Below are 21,537 nucleotides of genomic sequence, written 5' to 3'. Positions count from 1 at the left end.
CCAATATTCTTATGTATTTTTACAAACATTACAGACATCTTACAGCTTTGGGACCATAGTGCCGATTGGTAGATGTCGTAGCCTACCACCAAACTTTGTTTTTGAATAAAACCCCATTTAGGAGTAAAGTAAAGTGTCAGCTGCTTGCATAACGTGCTACATGTGTTCTGTACAGTTATAGAACAATTTAGATGAGGAATTATCATTGTGGCAATTAGTTTGAGAGTTCAGTCATGTATTAGGCTTCACATATTAATTGCATTCTTTCAATAGCTGACAGTGATTCAGATTGTCTATTTGTTTGCGTGCTTGCCGTCTTATCATAGTATTTTAGCCAGCACGTGTTTTGTGCAGTTAAAGGCTTCGTCAGGTTCGTTTTTCTACATCACCTCATTTAGGCATAAAAATGAAGTTTCAGCTGCCTGCTTACCATGTCATTTTTTAGCCACTTATCTTTTCTAACAATTTAGACATGACAGTAGCGTGTGAGTAATTAATTTGAGAGTTATTAGTCATGTTTAGGAATCAGTTTTGATGGGTATGTGTGGTTGTTCTTAGGGGGAGGCGGGTGGATGGGAGATTATTCGGAGACTTTCTCTGTCACTGACATATTTTTCATAAATTTTAGATTTGCAATTAATATTATGACACCTGAAAAGTATTATATGTTTCCTAGAACAATTTGCACGTGGAAAACATTTAAGTGGAACATTGTGTGTGTGTGTCTTTTGTTGGCGTTGAAGTTTACATACTTTAGATGTGGAAATATGTCACAGTACGTCTACTATATAATTTTTCTTTTTATAAGTACTTCTGAACACGGCACAAAAAATTATTCGAATACTTTTGAAATGTCCAAGATGGCGCTTCTGAGGCCACTTTGTGATTGGCAGTGTCGTTTTAATAGCTAGTATATTAATGGGATGTGATTTACTGTTTCATTTTAATGGCTGCCACTAATCCAACAAATGAGGTGTTGCCTCTTGAATTGTGACTCATGTCATAGGTAAGAGGAGCATGGCTTGTGGTGTGATAGTGGTGGCGCCACACATACGGAAGGCATTGACCTGAGCACATGATCTCACAAATGTAATCAAAGTGAACTGGATAGATGGTAGCCTTACTACTGAGGTAATGCCAAAGATTGTCACAAAGATGTAATTTTATGTACACTGTGGCTCATAAAATAATTCTTAGGCCATTGTAGTAACATATCATAGAAGAGAAAGCATTTCATAACATATATTTATGTGGGTCAGATTACGGCAATAACGGTCTGCAGAAGTCGGATTTTACATAACACTCATGTTGTTTGATATTATTAATATGTACACATCCTTGGTTTTTTGGTATTAAAAATACAAAATTTCTCAATGAAATATATGTTGGCTACCTACTAATCGTGTAGGTTCTCCTTAAACTGTATTTAAACTTTTAATAGCTGCTGCCAATCTACCGGTATTTGGAATATGTGTTTGTTAGTAATGACCACCTTTCTTGATCAAAGTAAGTGACCCTAAACCGTTATTTATAGTTTTCTTATTTCTATTGTCGATTTAATGAACTTGACTGCTAATTTCGGAACGACATATATTACGTAAGACAGATTTCATTATTGAGTAGGTATATTGGCAATAATTACTTAGTACCCCTCGGACACACTCGAGTTCACGCACAGATAATTCATAATACACAATGTTGGACTGAGAAAACTTTAGCTTACCTTAATGGGTCACCCCAAGAACCGATCCCATATGATGTTTTGGAATGAAAGTAACTAAGACATATTAGATTTTAACTTTTATATCACCAATCTCTGTCATGTACATTGTGAATAAATATTTGTTTAGATACTTCAGCAGTTCTCTGGTATCCTCCACCAAATAAAATTTATTATCAAGTAATAATCTACCCATCATCTATTATCCTTCCATTTTCAATTTCAGGACAAACAGGAAAGAGAGGAAGAAGAAAGGAAAAGAAAAATTCAGTTATACGTCTTTATTTCAAGATGTATTGCATATCCATTCAACGCAAAACAACCAACTGATATGACTAGAAGGCAGACAAAGATCACAAAACAACAATTAGATGTAATTCAAGGACGATTTCAGGTAGGTACCACTGCAACAATACAATGGGTTGTACAATTTACATTTTAGTTGACTTATGGTTCTGGAAATGCAGTTAGTCAAACAAATTTAGTGTCCTAACTTTGTAATATGTATTAAAATTTTCAAGTTTTTTTTTGTAAGGATTGTCCAATAATTATGTGTGACTTCATGTTTTAGTGAAATTAAATTTTTTAAGGTCTTTGTGCTACTATGGACTTAAAATAATTCAGTTACTAGTTGTTTTACAGTATCTTCCATGCAAAAATCATCTTCTGTTTTACACACCCATTCATCATCAACCAACTGTTTTCTGTGTTCAGATAGTAATGTTCTCATAATAGCTGAAATTAAATTTTTAACTTTCTGTATGATTTGAGAAAAGAGCATATTTTCATACACACACTCGAACACAAATAAATTTTTTGAGGTATCATTATAAAACGAAGTGTAACTTGGGAGGCATAAATAATAATGTATAAAGTAGTATACAAAGTGCATCTGAAAAGTTCAGTGACTTGTACTGGTCACCATTAGTTGCAGTTGTCAGAAATGTGTTGAACCTAATGATGATTATTTTGAAGGCCAGTAAGGTGTTACTACATTTAAGAATATGTACCCAACTGGAATAAGGATCAAAAAATCCCATTTACATCAATAAATTTGTCTCAACATAAGCATTTTGAAAATCTAGTGGAGGTATTTTTTTTTGTGGTCCATTCTGGATCGCAGGTTAACTTTAGCAGAAATAGAATCTGTGCTGATGTCATCAGCACCTGGTTCATTATTGTGTCACATTGTTTTATTAACTCTGTCTGCTAGATAGCTTTTCAGTCAACTGAATCAAACAGAACACTTTTCTTGAAAGTATTTTAATATCCTCAAGCTGAGTACCCACTACAGTAATGATAAAGTATAGTAGGTGATTAGAATGAAATGTGTTATATTTATGTTTTGCAGATTCTAGTGATCATTTGTAGAACCTCAGTGATATAACATAACGCCTAGTCTCTAGTGTATAAGACACTTTCAGTGGTATGCGGACTATTCATTGCAGATCAAATCTTTTCGCATCGCCCTGTACACTGATTGCAGAAACAAAAAATGCATTGACACCTGTCGGTGGGATTGCCTACGTCCTATATCCACATACACAGGCAATAACACTTATGTGATATTACTCCTCATATTTAATTACTCTGAACATGGTACCAGTACTGTCAGCTACCCTACACTGATGAGCCAAATGATTTTGACTACCTACTTAACAGTGTGTGTATTCACATTTGGAGAACAATACACCAACAATAATTATTAAACATGACATGGATTCGACAACTCTTTGGTAGGCTTCCAGACGTATATGACACCAGATGTGTAGACACAAGTCATATAATTTTCATCAGTTACAGATTGGTGGTTTGTGAGCGCAGAGTTTGTGCCTCAATACATTCCAGGTGTGTACCACTGGACTCAGATCAGACGAATTTGGTGCCCGAGACATCAACATGGGTTTACTACCACGCTCCACAAACCACTGTACTGTAACACATGGCCTCGTGACATGGACAGTTAAGCGCGAAATCCACCGAGACGATACAATACGTGATACGACACATTGCAATAAAGATCACGTGATGCGGTGCTTATCTGTGGCAATACTGATTTTCACACTGAAGCGATACGACAAGCAACAAGACTGCACAAATCAGGTTCAGTTCAATCATGACCTCTTCTGAAGAGGACGTTAGTTTGGCTTATTATTTCTTAAAGCTCAGAAAAATGTAAAAGGAAAGGAAATAGTGTGTGCACCAGTACAATGCTATAAACGTCAAACAAAGATCGGCTGTGGGTAATTGTGAGCTCTCTCAATACGAACACAAATTTTACCGAATGACTCGAGACATTTTCCACTTTTAGAGAAACTGATATCAGACACTTTGATAAAGTAGGTCACAAATATTCGACCTATTTCTCCTACAGAGAGGCTACTCATTACAATAAGGTAAGTTGGTGCAAATGTTTGAGTGACAGTAAAAATGCACTATGAAAAGTAAATTTTTAGTAAAACAACCTGGTATAGTACTTTATTCAGTGTGTGTGTGTGTGTGTGTGTGTGTGTGTGTGTGTGTGTGTGTGTGTGTGTGTGATTTTGTGTGTGTGTGTGTGTGTGTGTGTGTGTGTGTGTGTGTGTGTGAATAATGATTACAAGTTAATAAAGCTAAAATAGTATTTCTACAACTGTTCGGTTTCACAAGGTAGTGGCAGTATATGATTCAGCTGGAGGCATATGCAGAAGAAAAGTTGCTGGATATGAAGTGAGGTCAGTCTCCATCGATGGTCTAGCAGTGGGTGGTGAACCCGGTACATGTACAGACGTGTTCCCATCTTGAAAGCACACATGTGAGTGAACATTTAAGTTTGTGTTGGCGCCATACTAAAATGAGAAACACTAGGCAGTTCTGCATAGCATGCAGCAATAGCCTCATCAGGGACAACCACTAATATATACAGGATGTCCACATTGTGAGAGATGGTAGTGTGGATTAAAACAAGACAAGAATGTTCATGCTCTAAAATCTATACCGTAAGACTTATGAGCACTTGGTCAGCCCAGCTGCTGTGAAACCCATCTCTTCTGCAGCAACCTCTGTACGGTATCTAGTTAATTAGTTGCGTGTTCCATAGATCATTTGAACGCTTTTTTAATAGAAATTATGTAGAACGATTCAGTTTACAGGACACGTAGCTTGATTTGTGTAAACGTCAATGGACACATTATTTTTTCTGGTCCTACTCAGGCAAGTACACATTAAAACGAGTGGTTTCTTTCTTACCAGTTTTGCAGCAACGAGTTGTCCAGGACAAATGATTTTAAGTTTGATTTAAAACTTGCTTTTCTACCTGTCAGACTTTGTCTGGTATTGGGCAAAGTATCAAAAATTTTGTTGCTGCATATGGAACTCCTTTCTTCGGCACTGGAAGTTTTTATAGTGGGCAATGAAGGTCATTTGCCTCTCTAGTGTAGTAGGTATAGATATTAGTGTTCTCACATTGTGATGGATTGTTGATGAGTAATTACATTAGTGAATATATGTGTTGTGACAGTGCAATTAAAACGTCTAGTTCCTTGAAGAGGAATCTATATGATGTCCATGAGTGAACACCACATATTATTGTTACTACTTGCTTTTGTGCAATCAGTACTTTCTTTGTAAGTGAAGAGTTACCCCAAAATTACACCGAAAGACATGGGTTAGTCACCCTCTAGGCTGGACAATCCTGCGTGAACAGTTGCTGTACCCACATCATGTACAAATCAATGTCCTTCAGCCAGAAGATCGGCCTGCCAGAATGCACTTCTGTCAATGGCTGTCGCAAAGACATGGTGAAAATCCACTTTCCACAACAAAGATAGTGTTCAGAGGAGACTGGTTTCACACGAGATGTGATTTTAAACTTTTAGAATCAACATGTGTGGGTTGATGCAAAGCTACATGCAGTTGAAGAAGACAGTTCTCAACGCCAGTTTTCCATTAATGTATGGTTGTTAGACTAATAGGACCTCGAGTACTGTGAAACCTGTTGACTGGTGCGAGGTACTGTCAGTTTCTATCAAACAACTTGCTTGCCTTGCTACAGGAGGTACCATTTAACAGTGGCTGGAGATGTAGTTAATGTATGATGGAGCAACAGCCTATTCTCTTGGAAATGTCTGAGACCAACTGACACAGACATTTGATGAGCAGTGGATTGGTTGGGGAGGTTCATTATATTGGCTAAATCGTTTCACTGGCCTTAATCTCTTGGATTTTTGGTTGTGTGGATACTTGAAATCTTAATGTATGTAAGTCTACGAGATAAAAATCCGCAAGATATAGAAGCCAGTAACTCGCAAATGAAATATGATATTTTTGTGCTCCTAGTTTTAAATAAAATTTAGATATCTAATCTAGATTTCATACACATTAATGTATGGGATAAATGAACCATACACAAAGTTGATGCAGTGCATTTATACCTCTTCAAACTCTTTAACGTTGTGTGTAATACTTTACTTAATTTGATGCAGCACAGTAACTATGATGAATAGCGAAAATAAGTTGAGTCCTTTATCGAGCAGAGATATTAGATTGTAAGATGTACGAAAATTAAATTTCGTCACCTTATAGTGTTTTTTTAAATTTTGATTATAATTACTTCGTAACTGCGAGCAAATCCACGTGGACAGAGCTGGGCACACAGTGCATTATCACCTCATGGATATAAAAATCAACAAGTCAAGAACAAAATGAGATATCACTCTGTTCTCAATTTTAAATAAAATTTCGAGGTCTCATCCACATTTTGCATACAGAAATCTGTGGGCTAAAATCAATCATATGTTACGTTTACACAATGCGTTTTTACCTCTGCAAACTCTTTAAATTTTGTGCTATGCGCTTAATTTGATGCAGCACAGTAACTATGATGAATAATGAAGAGAAATTCAGTCCTTTATCGAGTAAAGATATCAAACTTTAAGAAGTGCAAGCATCAAACTTTTTCACACAATAGTTTTCTTACAGTCTGATTATGAGTATTTCACATTAGCCAGAACGATGTCTGTCAGTACTAGTAGCAGCATTAGGTGAGCGGTACGGCTGCAACAAAGCTGCTCTCCACAGGGAATGTAGAGAACATGTCTGTATCAGTGAAAGGGCTAACTTTTATAATTAATAGTTTAATATTGTGAGGATTAAAACTAAATTCAAAAAATTTTGATAGCAGTGGGATTCGAACCATGCCATCCACTAAAATCCCTCATACTCTATGCTTGCAAGATACATTACATGCGATGCTCAAAGAAAAATATTGATCTGGGGCTGTGAGCAACACAGTGCCCTCACTGCTGGCAGGGATGATACCACATCATAGCGTGTGCAATCGATAACAGGCAGCTGTGTCTGTTCTCTGACTTGATCATAGTGTGGCTGACTATTAGTTCAGCACTCGATACGTGTTTAAAGTTATCATGGAGTTAGCACTAAGAAACATGTTTTCTTCCATTTTATTTGCATACCAGCATGTATTCAAAGAGAAATGGCGTAATTTTAGTGCAATTTCTGGTACGCATTCGAAGAATAATGGCATAATTTTAGTGTGATATTTACAGTGTGCTGTAGCACATTAGCACTTGACCGCCGGTTGCCTCTCGAGTAAGCTATTGCGATCAATTCAGTGATACGAGTATTATCATCAAAATCGACAGAAAAGTAACACCACAACTATAATTCAAATATACATGCCAAAGTCACATGTCAAAGATGAAGAGCTGGAGGAAACATACGAGGATATTGACTGTGGAATTCAGTAGGTAAAGGGAGATCAAAATCTAATAATCAAAGTGAACAGAACACTGTAGTAGAGAAACAGATAGAAGACAGAGTTATTGCAGAGTATGTTCTTGGTAGTAGGAATGAGAAATAAGAAATACTAGTTGAATTATGCAGTAAATTTCAGGCAGTAATAGCGAATATACTATTCAAAAATCACAAGGGGAGGAGGTATACATGAAAAAGTCGAGGAAACTCCAGAAGTTTCCAACTGGATTACAGCATGTTGAGACAGATATTCCAAAATCAGATATTCGATTGTAAGATGTACCCAGAAGTACATTAGACATAGATCACAATTAAGTAATAAAGAAAAGTGGAGAGTAGACTGAAGTTTCAGAGAATCATTGTCAAGAATCAATGTGGAATTAAGTGATATACTGAAGAGCTGACGAATGATGAGTTTGTCTGAAGTTCTCTAGAACTGTAGTAACTGTGATAATGAATACCAAAACAGACAGTTCAGTTGAAATGAGATGGTCACCGCAAAAAAAGTAATCAGAAAATCTCGATATACAAATATAGGAACAAGAAAGGTACTGCAAACGTACCTTGAGTAACGGAAGGATACTTCAGCTGATTGCTGAAAGAAGGAAGTACAAACACATTCGGGGAAGGACAGAAATAAAGCACTTTAATCACTTAAGAAAGAAGTAAAGAGGAAGTGCAGAGAAACCAAGCCAGAATAGCTGCAGAAAAAAATTTAATGAAACTTAGAAAGTTAGATGGTTAACGAAAGGACTGTTTCAGCATTTAGCAATGTCAAAACAACTTTCATTGAAATTAAAGGAAAAAGCGATAATATTAAGAATGCAAGAGTAATTCCACTGTTAAAGGCAGAAGAGAGATAAACGGGAAGACTACACTGAAGGCCTACACAAGGTGGAGGAACTGTCTGATGATGCGATAGAAGAAGTAATGGGAGTTTGTCTGGGGAATGCAGGAGATACAGTGTTAAAGTTTAACATAGTTTTGGAAGGCCTGTGATTAAATAAAGCAGAAGGAATCGATGACATCCCTCTCAAATTTCTACAATCATTGGGGGAGTTGATAACCAAAGGGCTATTCAAGTTGGTTTGTAGGATCTATCAGGCTGGAAACATACCGTCAGACTTTCAGAAAAATATCGTCCGCACAATCCTAAAGGCACCAACAGCGGACAAGAACGAAAACTATTGCAAAAGCAGCTTAAAAGACCATGTGTGAAAGTTGCAGACAGTAATAATATACGTTAAGAAGAATGGAAAAGAAAATTCAGCATATGTTAGATGCCAAGCAGCTTGGCCCTAGGCAAAGTAAGTGCGCTGAAGAGATATTTATGAGATTTCACTTGATATAAGAAGTAAGACTTAAGGATCCATTTCCCTCAGTCAGCCTATAATATACGAGATTTTTACGATTTTTTTCGGAAAAATTAATTCAGCACTCAATACAAGTATTTTTGCACATTATTTGTTGATTCTTGGACAGCATTTCTGATTCTTTAAAAAGAAATTCAGTCTTCTTTAAGTCTCCCATCGAAAGAGTTAAATTTTCTCTTTCTAAGATGAGGTGTGTCCATGACATAAGTCTTACAGTCTGAAAATCTCATCTGCAGTACAAAAACAAACAATTTTCTTAAGCTGTAGGATATTGTACACGGAGTAATAGGCCAGTTTTTTGAAATCTAAAAAAATAATAAAATGTCAAACGTTTAAAACAAAGATGTAGTTTTGTTGTGTGTTTTTGTAACGTTTTTTGCAATACATAAGGAATTATTAAAATAAAAAATAGCCTATTAACCTTGGGGACGTGCCCAAGTAGTAATTCACCCAAATATAATAAAGATATCTTTATTAGCGTGCCTGAAATCCTTTCAGTCAGCTTGAGATACAGTATATTACAAACTGACAGGATGGATTACGAATATACTAATAAAGATATCTTTATAAAATTTGACTGAATTACTCCTCAAACTATATCTTCTATTTTAATTTATTCATTAGTTACTGCAAAAACTATGACCAAAAATAGTAAATTAAACTACATCTTTGTTTCAAACATCCGCCACTTAATTATTTTGTCAAAATTCAAAAAACTGTGCTGTTACTTCATGTGCAATATGCTAAAGGTTAAGATAGTTGTTTATTTTTTTATTTCATATAAGATTTGCTAACTGCAGGACTTCTGTTTGGACATGCCTCATTTTGGGCAGAGCAACATTAACTCGCCAGATGGGGCTTAACGATGCCTGAATTTCTTTAAAAAATGTTGTCCAAGAATCAATAAATATTGTGTAAAAAGATTGAAATTGATTGTGTTATTAGTTTTTCCAAAAAAATCGTAAAAATCGCCTTTTTTATGAGCTGACTGAGAAGAATAGACCGTTAACAAAAATTAAGATAACTTCATAGAATTTGTTGACCTACAAAAAGGGTTCAACAATGTAAAATGGCTAAAGATGTTTGAAATTCTCAGGATGATAAATGTACGTTATAGAGAATAATTAGTATTGTGCAATACGAGGGTGGTTTGAAAAGTTCCCGGAACGGAATAGAAAAAAAGTACATACGTCAGTGAAATTTGTTTTATTTGTCAATGTAGTCTCCTTGTAGATTAGTGCACATGGTCCAACGATGTTCCAGCACCTTTATCCCATCTCGAAAATGAGTTTCCTCCAGGCCCGGAAAATTAGTTTTCAACTCCGACTGTCAATTCTTCGTTTGAAGTGAATCTTCGTCCACCAAGAAAAATTTTCAGTTTAGGGAGGAGATGGAAGTCTGACGGAGCCATATCAGAGAAATACGGCGGGTGTGGCAATCACTTCATACCTTAGTTCGTGTAATTTTGCCACGGCGACGGCACATGCGTGCTGACGCGCATTGTCTTGATGGAAGATGACTTTCTTCCTTCTGAAACCTCGCCTTTTTTCGCGTATCTTTTGTTGCAATTAGTCCAGGAGGTTAGCATAGTATTCTCCAGTTATTCATTGCTCAGTGGAGAGACAATCTACAAACAGAATCCCCTTCGCATCCCAGAACACTGATGCCATGACCTTTCCCTCCGAAGGAATTGCCTTTGTTTTCTTTGGTGGCCGAGAAACAGCATGTTTTCACTGTTTTGACTGTTGGTTTGCCTCTGGGGTATAGTAGTGCATCCAAATTTCATCTGTGGTCAGAAACAGGCGCAAAAAATCTTGTCCGTTTCTCCTAAAACGGGATAAACATTGTTCCGATACGTCCATTCTCATGCGTTTTTGATCCAGCACCAAGAGTCGCCGCACCCATCTTGCAGATAATGTTTTCATTTCCAATTATTCAGCTAAAATGTGATATACCCTTTCAAACGACATCTGACAAGCGTGAGCAATTTCACGCACTTTCTATCGGTGATCGTCCATGACCATTTTGTACACTTTTGCAACGATTTCTGGAGTAGTGACACATCTTGGCCGACAACTGCACGGATCATCATCTAAGCTCTCCCGACCAGATTTAAATTCAATTGTCCACTTGACAACAGTTGAATATGGAGAACGAGAGTCACCCAGTGTAGTCTGGAAATCGGCATGAATGTCCTTTTCTTTCATACCTTTCTATACGAAGTACATAATCATTGCTCGAATCTCGATTTTTTCCATTTTCGCAAATCACTACGCGAGAACAACAACAGAGCCACGTCACCGCCACAACTATCTTCCAAGACCACTGACGTGGCACGTCTTTACAGGCAACAGTCAAATGAATATCACATGAACAACTCGTTGCGCTATCGCTGACCTTTCGTGGTGATTCCGAGAACTTTTCAAACCACCCTCGTACGTAGACCTTCAGGAAGCAAGAAGGAAAAATATAAATGGAAGACTGAGAACAGAGTGTTAGTATTAGAAAGAGTATAAGGCATAGCTGCTTTTGCGCTACTGTTAACTATACACTTCAGAAACAACGATGATAAAAGAAGGGTTCAAGAGTAGGATTAAAATTCACAGCGAAGGGATCCCAAAAGTAAGACTCGCTAGTGACAGTGTTATTTTCAGTCAGAGTTAAAGTGTAGAATGAACAAATTAACGAGCACATACATTGGATTGAGAGTAAACAGAAGAAAGTTACAAGTAATGAGTACAAAAATGGTTCAAATGGCTCTGAGCACCATGGGACTCAACTGCTGAGGTCATTAGTCCCCTAGAACTTAGAACTAGTTAAACCTAACTAACCTAAGGACATCACAAACATCCATGCCCGAGGCAGGATTCGAACCTGCGACCGTAGCGGTCTTGCGGTTCCAGACTGCAGCGCCTTTCGGCCGGCCAAGTAATGAGTAGTAGCAAAAATGATGTGGCTATAAACTTAACATCAAAATTGAGGACCAGGAAGTACATGAGATGAAGGAATTCCGCTACCTTGAAATAAAACTAACACATGATGAACAAAGCAAGGACGACATAAGAAAATCAGAACAGCACAGATAAAGATGACATTCCTGGCCAAAAAAGTTTACTAGTATCAAACATTGGCCTTAAAGTGAGGAAGAAATATCTGATAATGTCTCTCTGCAGTTCAGCATTGTATGGAAGTGAAAAGGTCACTGTGGGAAATCTGGAAAATAAGAGAATTGAAGTGTTTCAGTGGTGGTGCTACAGAAAGATACTGAAAATTAGGGGCACTGGTAAGACGATAAATGAAGAAGCTCTATGGAAATTCAGGGAGAGAAACATGTGGAAAACACCGATAAGAAGAGGACACATAGTAACAGAACATGGTTTAAGACGTGAAGAAATAGCGTTCATCGAACTTGAGGAACTGTAGAGGGTATAAGCTGTAGGGAAAGACTAATATTGGAATTGTGCGTAATTGCCACTCTGAGATGAAATGGACAGGGATTTATGATGGTTTGCATCAGACCAGTCAGAATATTGGTGACAAAAAGGAGGAGAGTCATTCCCTTTCTGTCTTCCTTCACTTACTGTTATTGGTTGGTTCTGTCAGTAGGCTTGTGAACCATGTTGGATTTATTGTTGATAGAAGATGCAGTCGGTCTACAACGTTTGCCTTTATCTGATAAGAACGTTACTGATCGGGTCATAAACCCATCCCTCTGGGCAGGCTTTCTAGCAACTGTTCTAACGGTGGTTTATAATTTCTTGAGTTCCTTGCCATTTTCGGTAGTCTTACTTTTCATCCTACAGTGGTGGAAATATTTATTGCATCACCTCTTACAATTAACAATTTTTTTTATAATCATTGAATAACTGAGCTAAATTTGCCTGATTTCTATCAGAAATGAACGTACACAATAATTTTTGTCAATTTGTTTTTGTTCTTAATTTTTGTTTCTATAAAAATGTTTGTTTTTTTATATTTTAACACTTTCTTCAAAAATGAGTGTAAGTGGGTATGTCAGTTATTCTGTTTGCTATTCTAAAATGTGAATACTAATGTTGAAAGAAACACTGCATATTATAGTTGTAACATAACACTGATGGATTGTAGTGTTTCTATTGCCTCGAATGAACACACTGTTGCAATTAATACTTTGTTGCTCCACCACGTGCCTTAATCACCGCTTGGCATCGTGAAGGCATTGAAAGAATTAACTTGTTAATGTACTCCTCTCTCAGTTCGTGAAACCACACATGCACAGGGGTCTCCAAGAGCTCCCGTTTATTCCGTTGCTTCTTTTTTGTGATAGCATTTCCCATAACCTTCCAACAGTTCTCAACAGGATTGAGATCAGGGCTGTTTCCAGGCCACTCTAATACTCAAACCTCATTTTGTCGAAGGAAAGATTTTACCTGAAATGTAGAAGTACATGATAATTAACCAAGCAAGTAATCTGCTTCGTGTTTGGCACAAATATTTGTCATAGTACTCACCTTCAGAGCTCTATGGCAAGGAGCGGAGTCATCCTGAAAAATGCAATTGGAAACATCTTCCAACTGGTCTCTAATGGTTGGCATAAGCTTCCTTTGAAGGATGCTTATGTAGGCATCTGCATTTACAGTGCCAGTGATGAAGTCCAGACGACCTACTCCGTGACTGGAAATGTACCCTCAGACCATCTGCCCTTGTGGGTGTTTGACTGTATGTGTTACGCATGGTGGCAAAAATTCTTCACCTTTTCTTCAACGCACTAACACTTTTCCATCTGAGCCATGCAGATTAAATTTGGACTCGTCTGAAAAGATTACTTTGTTCCACATCTCTGGTGTCCATGTCACATGTGCCTTTGCACATTGTAGTCGCTGTTGTCCCATTATCGTGCTCAATAAAGGCTTCCTTCTAGGACGACGGGCTGAGAGTCCAGCCTCCAGTAGTCTATTTCTTACAGTTCGACCGGTTACTGAGATGTTGCACATTTCTTCCCAGTCTCGCTTTAGTTCAGTTGATGACAGGCGACGATCGTTGAGCGAAAGCCTTTTCAATACCCTGTCTTGTTTGGCAGTAGACGCCCTTTTCCGACCTGTTCTTTTCTCACGATCAACATTTCCTTTTTCCCTGTTTTTTGTCAGTAACCTCAAAATCGTAGACTGATTAAATTCTGTCTTAGAGGCTATCTCTATGGTGCTGAGACCGACAGACGAACAAGCAAGTATAGCAGCTTTCTTTTGTGGCGTGATTTCAACTGACCTGCCCATCTTCTGACTGCAAAGTCTCAACTTAGAATGGCAGTATAAACACTGGTTTAATTGTAACAACAAAGAGTGGTGTATTGTTGGAAAACATGCGTGAAGAAGTCAGATTATTAAGGCAAGAATATGTCAACAAAGTTTAGCAAACTGCTGCAAAAGACAAAAAGACGAAGTAATTCATGGTGATGCAATAAATGTTTCCACCATTGTACTTCATTCTCTCAAAGTTATCTGCAAAACCGATACGCATAAGATATAAAACACTTCAGCTGAAATGCGCTTGGGAGGACGGGTGGCATCATGACCTCCATGAACACTCCTCTTGGATCCAAACCTGTCTCTGCTCTGCTTATACAGGGTGGTCCATTGATAGTGACCGCGCCAAATATCTCACGAAATAAGCATCAAACGAAAAAACTACAAAGAACGAAACTCGTCTAGCTTGAAGGGGGAAACCAGATGGCGCTGTGGTTGGCCCGCTAAATGGCGCTGCCATAGGTCAAACGAATATCAACTGCGTTTTTCTAAATAGGAACCCCCATATTTTATTACATATTCGTGTACTACGTAAAGAAATATGAATGTTTCAGTTGGATCACTTTTTTTCGCTTCGTGGTAGTCACAAACGTATAAGTACGTGGTATCACGTAACATTCCGACAGTGCAGACGGTATTTGCTTAGTGATACATTACCCATGTTAAAATGGTCCGTTTACCAATTGCGGAAAAGGTCGATATCGTGTTGATGTATGGCTATTCTGATCAAAATGCCCAACCGGCGTGTGCTATGTGTGCTGCTCGATGTCGTGGAGGACATCATCCAAGTGTCCGGACCGTTCGCCGGATAGTTACGTTATTTAAGTAAACAGGAAGTGTTCAGCCACATGTGAAACGTCAACCACGACCTGCAACAAATGATGATGCCTAAGTAGGTGTTTTAGCTGCTGTCGTGGTTAATCCGCACATCAGTACCAGACAAATTGCGCGAGAATCAGGAATCTCAAAAACGTCGGTGTTGAGAATGCTACATCAACATCGATTGCATCCGTACCATATTTCTATGCACCAGGAATTGCATGGCGACGACTTTGAACGTCGTGTACAGTTCTGCCACTGGGCACAAGAGAAATTACGGGACGATGACAGACTTTTTGCACGCGTTATTTTTAGCGACGAAATGTCATTCACCAACAGCGGTAACGTGAACCGACATAATATGCACTACTGGACAACGGAAAATCCACGATGGCTGTGACAAGAGGGACATCAGCGACCTTGGCAGATTAATGTATGGTGCGGCATTATGGGAGGAAGGATAATTGGCCCCCATTTTATCGATGGCAATCTAAATGGTGCAATGTATGCTGACTTCCTACGTGATGTTCTACCGATGTTACTAAAAGATGTTTCACTGCATGACAGAATGGCGATGTACTTCCAACATGATGGATGTCCGGCACATAGTTCGCGTGCGGTTGAAGCGGTATTGAATAGCATATTTCATGACAGGTGTATTGGTCGTCGAAGCACCATAGCATGGCCCGCAGGTTCACCGGATCTGACGTTACTGGATTTCTTTCTGTGGGGTAAGTTGAAGGATATTTGTTATCTTGATCCACCGACAACGCCTGACAACATGCGTCAGCGTATTGTCAATGCATGTGCGAACATTACGGAAGGCGAACTACTCGCTGTTGAGAGGAATGTCGTTACACGTACTGCCAAATGCATTGAGGTTGACGGACATCATTTTGAGCATTTATCGCATTAATGTGGTATTTACAGGTGATCACGCTGAAAGAGCATGCGTTCTCAGAAATGATAAGTTCGCAAAGGTACATGTATCACATTGGAACAACCGAAATAAAATGTTGAAACGCACCTACGTTCTGTATTTTAATTTAAAAAACCTACCTGTTACCAACTGTTCGTCTAAAATTGTGAGCCATATGTTTGTGACTATTACAGCGCAATCTATCACAAAGCGAAAAAAGTGGTCCAACTAAAACATTAATATTTCTTTACGTAGTACACGTATATGTAATAAAAATGGGGGTTCCTATTTAAAAAAACGCAGTTGATATCCATTTGACCTATGGCAGCGCCATCTAGCGGGCCAACCATAGCGCCATCTGGTTTCCCCCTTCAAGCTAGACAAGTTTCGTTCTTTGTAGTTTTTTCGTTTCACGCTTATTTCGTGAGATATTTGGCCCGCTCACGATCAATGGACCACCCTGATACTTTCCTTACCACGTCACTTGTACAAAACGCCACCAGGTAGTGGGCAGTGGTGATAATGTTTCGACTCATCAGTGTATTTACATGCACAATACAGGAGACACAAAGTTAAATGGTGTTGGAGAAAGAGAATGACAGTTACCTGTCTAGGACAGTAATCCTGCATGGATCTGTTGCCATTATGGTCCACTTGTTCCAATTGAGTATGTTGCCAACGTCCCTGGTAGCGACAGTGGGCATTATGATGGAAGATTTGTACCTGATTTTGAGTAGCCGATGACCTAAGAATGAACTAAATTTATTTCAATCATTTTAAAAGTAACTGTAAGTCACTAATATAAAAACCAGCAATCAGAGTTGCAAGCAATTCTTATTTCCAATTGAAAATATGTAGTTTTCTGGGGAAAAAAGACACAAGACGTAGGAAATTAGTTAACATGTCAGCTAGAGAGCACTTTATGAACTTCAATCACACAGTTGTAGTAGTTTGTATTTTCACCTTGTACATCATTCATGACAAATATCACAGCCGCCTTCAAATCTAACATAGCCTTCACACTACTCTAAAGAGCAATCTGTCACCACATTCAAAATCATTGATAACTGTTTCAACAAAACACATAAGTGCAAAGTGAAGGAATATCCACCAACAGAATGTGAGTAGTTCAAATTTTTGAACAAATGTACATCATTTTGTTATGAGCTTTCCATGAGCTACTTCAAAATAATCTACCATTGGCTACCTACGGCTTGACATCCTGCCACATTGCTGACATTTGTTACATACCCTGCATAAATTTAGCACATATATGATGTCCTCAGTTTCATTTTCACAGTCATTATTCTATTATTATGACTCTCTCTGTTACATGTAGTGATAATCAAACACCATCCTTAAATAAATTTACTAAGAATCCAAATGAGGTCCATTGCTTTATCCATCATAGGGGACAAGTCTTAGAATTGCACACCCATAGAAAAAGGCCTAGCTCATTTTTTAACCACAGTTTTTCAGACTTTACGTGAATTCCTTTTTATAATGCTACATTTATCGTAACACCATGGTTTCAGACCAGCAGCTACACTATCATTTCCAAATATTAGCAATGTGTGTCACTACCCAGCGGTGTGCAATTTGCTTCCTTCTAGAATTATAAGAAAAATTTGTATTTTTAATGTTGTTTAAGATGACTTTTGAGTCTTTTAGAGACAAGGTGATATTGCATTCCTTTTGAGAGACCAAATAGTTTAACTAAAAGAAAAGTTTATTAGACCTGTGAACATGAAATAGTAGACAGTTAATTAATGGCCATAGATCGACGTTCTTTCGAACATATCATCAGTCGAGCAGATGGTCAGTAACCTTCTTTTGTACCATTTCATTGAGAGCCTCTTGGATGATTCTGAATGGATGGTAGCATTGTACATCAATAACACAATCAACAGACCACTGGCTGTGATCATTAATTTCATTGCTCGCTCATTCCCTGCTCTCAGTTTGAGATTTTCCACAGAGTGGGGTTTGTCATTTTCTGAATACATCACACTTGAAGCAAAATGTGCTTCTGATAATGAATGCTTCAGGAGATTATGATTTTGAATTATAAATTCTGATGAACTCTACATCTGTATTCATTTACACCAATTGTTGCCCCTTGGTGATAAAACTCACAAACAGCTCAGTAGGCATTTTGATTTTAGCAAATGATAACAAAATGGTGTCAAATATTACTGCATTAACGGTGAATGATATGGTTGCCTTTCAATCCTTGTGGCTGATCAAGATTTCAAACAAACTACATATAATTTTCCATATTTTTCGGTGTAGTATATTAATTTTCTAAAAATCTTTTCTAAATAAACATTGTCATTAGGAATATCAAAACTGGCATTCTTCTTCTTCGTCGTCGTCGTCTTCTTTTTCTTTCTGTATTTTTCACTTCCAAATAACATAGTGTACTGCCTATTATAGTTGAAAACTTATCTTTGGTATGCCACATCTGTTTTAGTTTAAAATGTTGTCTAATAGACAGTCTTTTTGGAGCTATTTAACTTTTTTCTGGTTTCTTGCACATTCATATTTCATGCTGACTCCACAAAGGACTTTTATGTTGTCAACAAGGTAAATTATTTACAGTGAAAGAAACTGCCTCACATGGGAGATAGACCTAACCAAAATGGGGATGTAAGCACAACACAGGTGTATCTCTTGAGTAGGTACTTAGCTGATGTAAAAAGGGAAAGGGATAGGCTGAAGTTAGATGTAGTTGGAATTACTGAACTGCAATGCTAGAAAGAACAGGACTTCGGTTCAGGTGAGTATTGGATAATCAACACAAAATGAAATAGGCGTGATGCAGGGGAGTAGGTCTAATGACAAATAAAAAAATAGGAATGTGGGAGAACTAATATGAATAGCATAGTGAAAGTAACACCATAGCCAGGGTAGACATAAAGCCCACACTTACCACAATGCTACAATATTATATGCCAATTAGCTCAGCAGATGATGAAGAGAATGAAAGAATATATTATGAGATAAAGGAAATCATTCAGACAGTTAAGGGAGACGAAAATTTAATCGTGGTAAGGAATTGGAATTTAATAGTAGAAAAGAGAAGAACAAATTGCGTGAGAAGGCACACTGTATGACAATCATAAAATCTGCACAAGGAGAATTTGAGATTAAACTAAGAAAAATTAACCAGGCAAAAAAGTTTAAATACCTTTGTAAATGAATAGAGCCTAACCTATCAGAGAAAGAAGCCTTTGTCTCAAGGATTAACGAACTAGGTATGGCATGTCATCTAAGTAAGGCAACTACAATAACACAGAGACCAAGATACGTGGCGCAGCAGTTGGCACACCATACTCATATTTTGGTGGACAAAGCTTCAAATCCCCATCCAGCAATCAAGCTCTAGATTTCCCAAGATTTCCCTAAACCGTTCCAGGCAAATGTTGGAATGGTTACTTTGAAAAAAGTATGACGAGTTTATTTCCCCATCCTTTCATAATGTTACCTTGTGTACCGTCTCTATTTACCATATGGTTGATAGAACCTTAATCCCTGATCTTCCTTCTACAATAAGAGACTGATATCCATAAATGCTAAAATTAGTCACTAGTGCATTTTATGTGACTGGAGCCTCTACATACGGCAGAGACTCTTGCAATGAACCAGAAAGATCTGATGGAAAAAACTGAGGCCAAAGAAAGAAATACTTTGAGAAAAATCCTGGGTCCCTTCAAAGAAAACGGAAACATATGAGGTGTAACAATCGCAAACTATATAAGCATGAGTTGAAGATATGTGACACAATTTGGAAAAGAAGAATGGCCTTTTATGGCCACATGATATGAATGAGCTAAGAAAGGATATCTGGATATTAACCTGTGTCCAAGATACAAACGCAGAAGGGCCTGATTCACAGAAGTTGAAAAAGATCTATTAAAATTAGATATTTCTCTTAAAGAAATACACGAGAATGATCCACTTAAGGAAAAACTAAAAACGCATTTTTTTCTCCAGGTTAAAGTTGAAACTGAAGACAGGGCAGACATTGCTCCATGAGAGAAAAGAACAAGACCAGAAATGAGTGCATGAACACTAGTCAGCTGTTAAGGCTTGAGAAAAGAGACATTTAAAATGACATAGTCCGTAATTGATCTAAAAAAAAATAAGAAGTAGTAGGAAAATATGGTCTGTTTTAAAGGAATGAAATATAATCAAGAGCCAAAGAAACTAGTACATCTGCTAATGTCGTGTAGGCCCCCGTGAGCCCTCAGAAATGCCACAACACAGCCCTCAGAAATGCCACAACACGAAATGGCATGCACTCGACTAATGTCTGAAGTAGTGCTGGAGGGAACTGACGCCATGAATCCTGCAGGGCTGTCCATAAATCCGTAAGACTACGAGGGGGTAGAAATCTCTTCTGAACAGCACGTTGCAAGGCATCCCAGATAAGCTCAGTAATGATCATGTCTGGAGAGTTTGATGGCCAGCGGAGGTGTTTAAACTCAGAAGAGTGTTCCTGGAGCCACTCTGTAGCAATTCTGCACGTGTAGGGTGTCACAGTGTTCTGCTGGAATTGCCCAAGCCCGTCGAAATGCAAAATGGACATGAATGGATGAAGGTGATCACACAGGATGCTTACGTACGTGTCACGTGTCAGAGTCGTATCTAGACGTATCAGAGGTCCATATCACTCGAGTTGCACACGCCCCACACCATTACAAAACCTCCACCAGCTTGAACAGTCCCCTGTCGACATGCAGGTTCCATGGATTCACTAGGCTGTGTCCATACCTGCACACGTCCATCTGCTCGATACAATTTGAAACGAGGCTCGTTCGATCAGGCAACATGTTTACAGTCATCAACAGTCCAATGTCTGTGTTGATGGTCCCAGGCGAGGCGTAAAGCTTTGTGTCGTGCAGTCATCAAGAGTACACGAGTGGGCGTTCGGCTCCGAAAGCCCGTTTCGTTGAATGGTTCACACGCTGACACTTGTTGATGGCCCAGCATTGAAATCTGCAGCACTTTGTAGGATTGCACTTCTGTCACGTTGAACAATTCTCTTCATTCGTCGTTGGTCCCGTTCTTGCAGGATCTTTTTCCGGCGGCAGCGATGTCAGAGATTTTATGTTTTACCGGATTCCTGATATTCACGGAACACTGGTGAAATAGTCGTATGGGAAAATCTCCACTTCATCGCTACCTCGGAGATGCTGTGTCCCATCGCTCGTGCGCCGACTATAACACCACGTTCAAACTCACTTAAATCTTGATAACCTGTCATTGTAACAGCAGTAACCGATCTAACAACTTCGCCAAACACTTGTCTTGTACAGGCGTAACCAACCGCAGTCGCAAGACCGCTACGGTCGCAGGTTCGAATCCTGCCTCGGGCATGGATGTTTGTGATGTCCTTAGGTTAGTTCGGTTTAACTAGTTCTAAGTTCTAGGGGACTAATGACCTCAGCAGTTGAGTCCCATAGTGCTCAGAACCATTTGAACCATTTTTGAACCAACCGCAGCGCCGTATTCTGCCTGTTTACGTATCTCTGTATTTGAATACGCATGCCAACGCCAGTTTCTTTGGTGCTTCATTGTGGAACAGCCCTCCAGGACAAAATGAAAGAAACTCATACAGGAAATATCAGGCGTCCTTGTGTCCTTTCTGGGGAGGTTTGTTAATTT

General features: G+C 38.4%; 1 protein-coding gene across 1 annotated transcript in view; it reads left to right on the top strand.

The window, feature by feature from the left end:
* Positions 1-21,537, top strand: part of LOC126470456 (calcium-dependent secretion activator-like) — a 1,485,604-nt gene that overhangs the window by 488,579 nt on the left and 975,488 nt on the right. Inside the window, exon 4 of the mRNA XM_050098305.1 lies at positions 1,947-2,114. Within this exon, the coding sequence (XP_049954262.1) occupies positions 1,947-2,114 (168 nt within the window). The remainder of the gene's footprint in view (positions 1-1,946; positions 2,115-21,537) is intronic.

The sequence above is a fragment of the Schistocerca serialis genome, chromosome 3 (genome assembly GCF_023864345.2).
Source record: "Schistocerca serialis cubense isolate TAMUIC-IGC-003099 chromosome 3, iqSchSeri2.2, whole genome shotgun sequence".
In the NCBI taxonomy this organism is placed as follows: Eukaryota; Metazoa; Arthropoda; class Insecta; order Orthoptera; family Acrididae; genus Schistocerca; species Schistocerca serialis.
Note: the sequence above shows the minus strand (reverse complement) of the source record. Positions and strands in the feature narration are given on the sequence as shown.